Source organism: Megalobrama amblycephala, linkage group LG12, assembly GCF_018812025.1.
Source record: "Megalobrama amblycephala isolate DHTTF-2021 linkage group LG12, ASM1881202v1, whole genome shotgun sequence".
In the NCBI taxonomy this organism is placed as follows: domain Eukaryota; kingdom Metazoa; phylum Chordata; class Actinopteri; order Cypriniformes; family Xenocyprididae; genus Megalobrama; species Megalobrama amblycephala.
Window position 1 is genome coordinate 31,304,541 of NC_063055.1, and position 9,655 is coordinate 31,314,195.

The following is a 9,655-nucleotide window of genomic DNA, read 5'->3' on the forward strand; positions in this document are numbered from 1 at the left end:
TTGTTTTGTTTTGGTTGAGGTCCAGTGTGCCAGTGAGCAAGACACCTTACAGCCTTTATGAATATCAGTAGTGAGCGTCACCTAAATTAAGCATCAGCCAAAAGTGCTGTACTAAGTTAGCCAAAATCAAAGATAATTTCTGTAAACATGTCAGTTTATTCAGAGCAGTTGGAATGTCTTTACATGTTTTAGCCACTAATGTGTGCAGAATTATAAAAGTGATTAACAAAAAGGCACTCATAAGAGCAGCAGTGATCATCAGAGGGGAGTGGTTTATACAACATTGTTTTTTCTAGCTTTATAAATTAGCCTTCTATTTATCACGTGGCTAAATAAAAAGCTTTATGAAGAAAACCTTTTAGAGACAAATGCAATGACTCCAACTTGTGAACACAGTACTGGCTAGAAATAATTCATTTAATATAAGAAAGAAAAAACTATATGGTCCCTTTTTCATTCACATGTTAGATGAATGGCTTAAAGAATAATGGCACTTAAAATGAAAAATATGAACCCGTAATACAGTTTGACAGTAAGAATTAGTGTAGTTAAAACTTTATAATTAAAATCATTTAGTTACTGCATTTTATGCGAACTGATCAGTTACTCTTCCTGTCAGATCTGGTAATGTAGTGCAAAATAACAGCGCAAGTTCAAGAATCCTGCTTTTCAAGAAGACCATCCAGAAGCTTCTCACACATGTAGAGACACCGAGGAACATGGAAGAATCCTGTACAAAGATTACAGTAAATGTGTCATGGTTCAAAATTTAAATGCATAAACTTGACTATTTCAAAGTGTTTTAAAAATTTGGGGGTCAGTATTTTTTTTTTTAAGGTACTTTTTTCAGCAAGAATGCATTAAATTGGTCAAAAGTTACAGTAAAGATTTGCACTATTGCAAAAAGGTTTCTAAATAAATGCTGTTCTTTTGAACTTTCTAATCAACGAATCCTGAAAAAATTGTTTCAACAAAATTAAGCAGCTTAACTGTTTAACAACATATTAGAATGATCTCTGAAGGATCGTGTGACACTGAAGACTAAAAATTCAGTTTTGCCACAAATATATTTCAAAATGTAATTTATTCAAATAGAAAAACCATTTTAAAGTATAATATTTCATATTACTGTTATTTTTTGATCAAATAAATGCAGCCTTGGTAAACAAAAAAGACTTACTGATCCCAGACTTAAAGGATTAGTTCACTTTCAAATAAATTTTTTCTGATAATTTACTCACCCCAATGTCATCCAAGATGTCTATATCCTTCTTTCTTCAGTCGAAAAGAAATTAAGGTTTTTGATGAAAACATTCCAGGATTATTCTCCTTATAGTGGACTTCAATGGCCTCCAAACGGTTGAAGGTCAAAATTACAGTTTCAGTGCAGCTTCAAAGGGATTTAAACGATACCAGACGAGGAATAAGGGTCTTATCTAGTGAAACGATCTGCCATTTTCGAAAAAAAATGTAAATGTATATGCTTTATAAACACAAATGATCGCCTTCCAAGTGGTTCCGCCAAAACCATACTTTTGTATTCATCAAAAAGCTTACGCTGTATGTCCTACGCGTTCCCTATTCTAGGCAAGGCAATTTTATTTGTATAGCACATTTCATACACAATGGCAATTCAAAGTGCTTTATATAAAGAAGAATAAAAATAAAACATAAGGAATAGAAATAACAGTAAAAACAGAGAATTTTGCTATCTGGATAGAAGAGCTAGGAAGTCTTAGGGAGTTTTTGTTGTTGTCCGTCAGAGTGGATCTAAACCTCACATGACAGGACCGCTGTCTAGCAACCTGTTAAGGCACTTCAAACTGATAAACAAAGTTTCAATCTCCCCTTTTGCCAAGACACCTTAAACTGCGTCACACAACCCTAATCCCCCTTCCGGAGATATCTATGCAACACAGTTCAAATTTCCCCTTTGGAAATTTCCCCGCTGGAAAGTGTCCTGAAAGTGTCTACTTACGGAACAAACGCAGCGCCAGTTCCATTTTTTCCGTAGGACATACAGCATAAGTTTTTTGAAGAATACGAAAGTGCAGTTTTGACGGAACCACTTGGAAGGCGATCATTTGTGTTTACAAAGCTTATACATTTACATTTTTTAAAAAAAATGATCGTTTCACTAGATAAGACCCTTATTCCTCGTCTGGTATCGTTTAAAGACCTTTGAAGCTGCACTGAAACTGTAATTTGGACCTTCAACCGTTTGGGCTCCATTGAAGTCCACTATAAGGAGAATAATCCTGGAATGTTTTCATCAAAAACCTTAATTTCTTTTCGACTGAAGAAAGAAGGATATGGACATCTTGGATGACATGGGGGTGAGTAAATTATCAGGAAAATTTTATTTGAAAGTGAACTAATCCTTTAAACACTTACGTAGCTAATCAGAATTAGCCAAAAAGTAACTGGGACTAAAAGATGCTCTGCTGCTCAAAACAGGTATTAATTTTGGCAATGAATGATCACATTACACACACAAAACTACAGCAGGCTAGCATGTAGCCTGACAGTGATGGAAAGCAATTTTCTGTAGCTTCTCACCTTTGAAGGGTCCTCCTTTGAAATCCAGCACAACCTCTCCCTGACGACTCAGATATCCAAACCACTCGCCATGTTCCTCATCAGAAAACTTGAGCAAAGATACAACAATGGAAACATCTGATACTTTAACACACATTGTACACAACACTGCCAAAAAGTCACTGTTTTGATTTAAATAGGCAAATTACTTAATAGAAACACAATAATCACAATAGTGATCCTATCATAGTGTATGTTATATATTTGGGAACAGTTCTTTTAACCCTAATTGATGGAGTGTGTAGCATTTCATTTCTTAATCAACCATGTAGGAAGACATCATGGCCATATTCCAGTATGACAATGTCAAGATTCATCAGGCTCAAAACTGTGAAAGAATGGCTGGGAGGGAGCATGAAGAATCATTTTCACACATGAATTGGCACCTTAATTCCATTAAGGGGTGCTTCAATTTTTGGTCAAGATCTTGTATTGACAATGCAAGAGGTGAGCACTCTGTAAAGTCTCCTCCAGCACATCCCAAAGACTTTCAATGAAATTAAGGTCTGGACTCAGAGGTGCTAATTCATGTGTGAAAATAATTCTTCTTCATGCTCTCTGAACCATTCTTTCACAATTTGAGCCTGATGAATCTTGACACTGTCAATTCCAGGATGACAATGTCAAGATTCATCAGGCTCAAACTGTGAATGAATGGTTGTGAAATTGTGAAAGAACTGGAATATGGCCATGTTGTCCTCCTACATGGTTGTTTAAGAAATGAAAATCTACACTCCAAATAGGGTTAAAAGAAATGTTCCTAGACATATAACATGCTAGAAACATAATCAAAGCAATAATGATCCAATCATAGACTATTAAGCATTTATCTTTATAAATACAAACAGTGACTTTTTTTTTTTGGTCAGGCAGTGTATAAAATATTAATATATGGCATGATGTCTCTGTAATGCATGTCTTACATGTCTGAAGGTGTAGTCGTAGATCTGTTTGAATCTGTCCAGTAGCACAGGCTCTCTGATGTGACTGTAGGCCATCAGGTAGGCGATCAGAGCTTCACAGTGAGGCCACCACAACTTCATATTCCATTCTAACTGTACACACACACAAATAGCATATATGAAATGACCTGTAGCAGGTGGAGGGTTTCTGGTAGAACACTGCAAGACTTGCTTAAAGCAGACACAGAACCAAACTGTTGAGCAGCAAGCTCATTGGCTGCAGAATCAGCTGTGGCCAATCAGCTTGTGCCATGTAGCGATAGCTAGCAGACTGCATTAAGGTCCCACCAGCCTGCGCCATCTAGAACTAGATATTTTCCAACTATTCTGAGGTCACTAATAAACTCCATCCTTCATAACATTACTCTTTCTGTACTTGCGTTAAAAATTTGTGTTAAAGTTAACCCTGCTTTCCCCTGCATCTGGAATTCTACATCTACAAACAGCAAATCATGGATATAAACTAACCTGAGTCGGACAATGACCATCTACATCCAGGAAGTAGAAAAGACCACCATGTTGTTTGTCCCATCCAGTGTGGAACGGGATCTCCATGAACTTATCCACTGCTGTCTTCTGCAGTTGCATGTCTCCTTTTGTCATCGCATACTGCAGCAGAAACCAGCCGGCCTCCAGAGCATGACCTAGAAACAGACGTCACAGGAAGTAAACGATGTTGAATTTATATGGAAGACTGTGGCAGAGGTGTTGGATTTACTTCAATAAGACTAAAAAGCAAACTAATGAAATTAAGTGAAACTTTTGAAGTCATCACTTACCAGGGTTCTGCAACCGCCCTTGACAACCAGGAAGTTCCTTTCCATTCAGTGTAACATTTTCCAAAATGGCTTTTCCATCTCTCTGAGATGAAGAATTTTGTGTAATGTATCATCATACTTATATACTGTACATGTTTATATATACACACACATATACATATACATATACATATATATATATATATATATATATATTATATATATATGTTTTTTTTTTTCATGTTTGTCACACTTTAATGTTTCAGATCATCAAACAAATTTAAATATGAATCAAAGATAACACAAGTAAACACAACATGCAGTTTTTAAATGAAGGTTTTTATTACGAAGGGAAAAAATTCAAACCCACATGGCCCTGTGTGAAAAAGTGCTTGCCCCCTAAACCTAATAACTGGTTGGGCCACCCTTAGCAGCAACAACTGCAATCAAGCATTTGCGATAACTTGCAATGAGTCTGTTACAGCGCTGTGGAGGAATTTTGGCCCACTCATCTTTGCAGAATTGTTGTAATTCAGCCACATTGGAGGGTTTAAGCATGAACCGCCTTTTTAAGATCATGCCACAGCATCTCAATAGGATTGAGGTCAGGACTTTGACTAGGCCTCTCCAAAGTCTTCATTTTGTTTTTCTTCAGCCATTCAGAGGTGGACTTGCTGGTGTGTTTTGGATCATTGTCCTGCTGCAGAACCAAAGTTCACTTCAGCTTGAGGTCACAAACAGATGGCCGGACATTGTCCTTCAGGGTTTTTTTTTTTGGTAGACAGCAGATTTCCAGGTCCCGGAGCAGCAAAACAGCCCCAGACCATCACACTACCACCACCATATTTTACTGTTGGTATGATGTTCTTTTTCTGAAATGCTGTGTTAGTTTTACGCCAGACGTAATGGGACACACACCTTCCAAAAAGTTCAACTTTTGTCTCGTCAGTCCACAGAGTATTTTCCCAAAAGTCTTGGGAATCATCAAGATGTTTTCTGGCAAAACTGAGACAAGCCTTTGTGTTCTTTTTGCTCAGCAGCGGTTTTCGTATTGGAACTCTGCCATGCAGGGGGGGGGGGGGCACCTTTTCACACAGGGCCATGTGGGTTTGGATTTTGTTTTCCCTTCATAATAAAAACCTTCATTTAAAAACTGCATGTTGTGTTTACTTGTGTTATCTTTGATTAATATTTAAATTTGTTTGATGATCTGAAACATTAAAGTGTGACAAACATGCAAAAAATAAAAATAAAAATCAGGAAGGGGGGCAAACACTTTTTCACACCACTGTATATAATATATATATATATATATATATATATATATATATATATATATATATATATATATACACACACACACTATGTTTGCTCACCTGTATATGCTGTAATATCCGTTCCACACACCATCCGCTTAGGTCTTTGTACTTTTCCGCAACATCAGTTCTACCCTCCGTCAGCTGATCTACCAGGCACAGGAGCATCATGGGAACTGCCATACTGTTGACAGGTGGATCACCAGGAAGCTGAGGACGACCAAGCCCTGATGAATCAGTCTGAACCCAGAATATCAACTGATCCATCATGCTCTCAGCATCTGTCTAGTGAGAACAAGGACAAAACAAAAACTGATATCAGCCATTAAAAATAAACTAAAATGACATAGAAATTGTACGATTTATATCAGAGATGAAGAAACAAACGCATATCCTAAAAAGTCACTGAGAGGTGTTCACTTTTTAATAAAAAAAGCACAATCTTCATATTAGCCATAGTCAATTCTATACATATGTTTTCCCCAGTTTGATTTCTAGGTGAGATATTGACTAATAGTTTTACCTGCATGTCTTTGTCTTGTGTAATCCTGGACAGCTCATCCATGGCAATCACATAAAAACACTCGCTGAATATCGTCCTTTGAACCTTCACCACTCGTCCATCTCTTGTCAGGCAGAAGGCACATTTCCCCGGGCCACTGGACGCCTGAACTCGAGCAAACTTCTGCAGAAATGCAGCACCTGAAATACAACAATATCTGATGTAACAGGATCACTGCATGTGTGATAATTAAGATCAAAGCTGAACATCAAATGCTGGCATGTATTTTTTTTAAAACACTTTCACAGTTTAGCAATGAAGTGTGGGATCTCAAAAAACACTGCATTTTTATGAGCTCTCTTATTTTTTAAACATTTTGCAGTTCCTGCAGAAAACCTTACAGAAAAAGTTTGTGTCAGTAATGTTTTTAAGGTTTTTGAAAGAAGTCTCTTATGTTCACCATGGCTGCATTTATTTGATCAAAAATACAGTAAATCAGTAATATTGTGATACATTAGTTCAATTTAAAATAACTGTTTTCTATTTTAATATATTTCCAAATGTAATTTGTTCCTGTGAATTTTCAGCATCATCAGAAATCATTCTAATATGTTGATTTGGTGCCCAACATTTCTTTTTAGTTATTATTGTTAAATAAATGTTACTATAAACATTTCTTTTTATCAATTATTATTAATGTTAAACAGTTGTGCTGCTTAATATTTTTGTAGAAACTATGATACTTTTGAGGATTCTTCGATGAATAGAAAATAGTTGTTTTTTGCAACAATGTAAAAGTCAATTTAATGTATCCTTGATGAATAAAAGTATTCATTTTCTTTCTGAACCAAAAACGTTGAATGGTAGTGTATGTTTATATAGAAAGAGCAACTAAGAAACTGAATCACAAACCTGATTTAGCAGCTTCAAGAATCTCAGGTTTATGAAATCTTTCCACTGTACGATACAACCTGCTGTACATCCATACCTGGTGGATATACGTTAGACATATCAGACACTCACTTAAAGATTTATTGGGGGGAAATCTAGTAGTTTCATCAGCTAATGATTATTATATAAATGAATGATTAGAACATGAAAAACGTATAAAGCTCTAACCTGTCTCCCCTGTAACCACACATATTTCAGCTCATCATAGACCTTCCCATCTTTTCCAAGGCAGTTAAAAAATCCACTAAAGTCAATATAATGAAACAAACTTTTAAAAACAGCATTATGTTTAATCCACATGTTAAACTAAAATTAACATTTATAACTTAGCAAAGTACTAATGCACATCATTGTGACTCATTTCAAAATATTAAGAAAGTCTTATGAATATTGTTTTGAAGGATAGGTGTCCCTCAGGGTGTTAAGGACAATTTCAATGTTTCAGCATTTATGTGTTACTCATTCAGGCTTACAGAATACAAATACTTCAACATTAGATATTTAGAGAATTATAGGGAAATGCTGCTGAAGCCATGCAATAAAATGTCAATCATTTCACCCGTGTTCTTCGTCATGGGAATATTTCAGCCAGAAATCCACAACTCTGTCCAGTTCAGTCCGGATTCTCTCTCGATACTGTTCCAGCAGTGCTGCAGTCATTGTTCTTTAAAACAAAGGAACAGTTTAGGGTCATGCATAATGCTTGTTTTATAGTAGGACTGGTATATATTTTCGATGTGTAGGCACTGCAGCCATCAAGTGATCATGTGATGTTAAAAACTGACCCTTGCTCTTTGTCAATGAAGCAGTGTTTATAACTTCATATATCTTCAGTCAGCAACTCAGTTCTGTATAAAATACTAAACTGTTTGCATTATCAATAATTCACTAATGTAAAGATGAATTCAGTTTAACTCGTTAAATTCTCCTAAAAGAGCATTATGTACGTGAATCAGTGTGATATTTTTGAAATACATTTTTATTTATGAATACCAAGCATAAATGCCCTTACTACCTGACCTGACAGACGTCACACACAAAAAAAAACTGACCGCATTGCTGCGCATTTTAGCCAATCAGAAAACTAGGTAGCGTCTCTCTGCCAACATCAACCAATGGCGTGAATTTGGGGGCGAGATTATGGTTTCCACAAAAAGCACAACTGTTTTCAACATAGAAAATAATAAGAAATGTTTCATGAGGAACGAATCATATTAGAATGATTTATGAAGGATCGTGTGACACTGAAAACTGGAGTAATGATGATGCTGAAAATTCAGCTTTGACATCACAGGAATAAATGTAAATTAGAAAACAAACTTTTTGAAAATTGTAATAACCCTTCATAATAAAAACCTTCATTTAAAAACTGCATGTTGTGTTTACTTGTGTTATCGCTGATTAATATTTAAATTTGTTTGATGACCTGAAACATTAAAGTGTGACAAACATGCAAAAAAAATAAAAAAAATCAGGAAGGGGGCAAGCACTTTTTCACACCACTGTATATATATATATATATATATATATATATATATATATATATATATATATTCTATGTTTGCTCACCTGTATATGCTGCAATGTAAATAAATGTAAATTAGAAAACAAACTTTTTGAAAATTGTAATATTTCAAAATATTTCTATATGGTTTATATATATATATATATATAATTTATATTATATATATAATTTATATTATATATATAATTTATATTATATATAGCCTTTGTGAGCATAAGATACTTATTTCAAAAACAATAATAAAAAAAAATCTTAATTATTCCACACTTTTGACCATGTATATTCATTACTTTTTTGAAAAAAAATATATATATTTATTATTATTATTATTATTATTATTATTATGGCTATTCCGTTTGGTGTCTGTACTGAAGAGTTTGACTATTCTGACTTCAAAACAATAATGTACATGGAAAACATTAAACAGATAATACTGCAAGCATGCATTTTCATGGAAATCGCTGACAAGCATTTGAAGGGGAACTCAATTCAGTATAGTTTGAGCTGAGAGTACAAGCAAAAGGAACTAAGAACCAGCAACCACTGACAGCAGCTCGGGTCATTGATTAAACAGCTGTGATTAGTGTAGAATATTATCTGCTTGAATGCACTAAAAGCTTTTAGAAGGAAAGGCTGTGAGTGTTTGGCGTCTCTCTGCTAAAGGCTGATTTGTGGAAATACTTCGTCAAATCTGTGATATGTGCTGATGAGAGCTTGCTTTGCGTGCTACTGCAACAAAACTTCACGAGAAAAACAGATCATGTCTAGACTCGCTTTGCCTGGCATTTACCACTTCAAAATTACTCACCAGTTTTGCCAGATGAAGAAACTCCAGCTTCTGTACTTGACTGTTGTTAAAACGATCCTCTTTTTTAGTGACAGTGAAAATAAAGCGCTGTTAAATCGACTCTTCCTTAATTTTGCAGAGGCAGTAAAAACGGCTCATCATATGACCAACATCCAGCTGGTCCTGTTTATTCCGCTTTCCCAAGATCATTCGCCAGCTCCTTTTCTGCTCATCCAATCACAGGCCAAGAAAACAG

At 35.3% G+C, this 9,655-nt stretch overlaps 1 protein-coding gene across 1 annotated transcript; it reads right to left on the reverse strand.

Moving 5' to 3' along the window:
- Positions 1 to 136: 136 nt before the first annotated feature.
- Positions 137 to 9,590, reverse strand: LOC125280214 (renin binding protein). The gene is made up of 11 exons (XM_048210584.1): positions 9,421 to 9,590; positions 7,647 to 7,751; positions 7,256 to 7,331; positions 7,049 to 7,124; positions 6,158 to 6,336; positions 5,695 to 5,919; positions 4,340 to 4,421; positions 4,029 to 4,204; positions 3,522 to 3,653; positions 2,560 to 2,647; positions 137 to 730 (listed from the first exon to the last, which is right to left on the reverse strand). The coding sequence occupies exons 2-11, from the start codon at positions 7,745 to 7,747 to the stop codon at positions 654 to 656; spliced, it is 1,212 nt and encodes a 403-aa protein (XP_048066541.1). The 5' UTR covers positions 7,748 to 7,751; positions 9,421 to 9,590; the 3' UTR covers positions 137 to 653.
- Positions 9,591 to 9,655: the final 65 nt, after the last annotated feature.

Bases quoted from the DNA above. Each gene is read 5' to 3' on its own strand.
- LOC125280214 (XM_048210584.1), bottom strand. From the start codon at position 7,747: ATGACTGCAGCACTGCTGGAACAGTATCGAGAGAGAATCCGGACTGAA. The intron at 7,332-7,646 runs GTGAAATGATTG...TATTGACTTTAG, and splicing joins TCCCATGACGAAGAACACGG to TGGATTTTTTAACTGCCTTG. The intron at 6,337-7,048 runs GTTTGTGATTCA...GTTGTATTTCAG, and splicing joins TCTTGAAGCTGCTAAATCAG to GTGCTGCATTTCTGCAGAAG.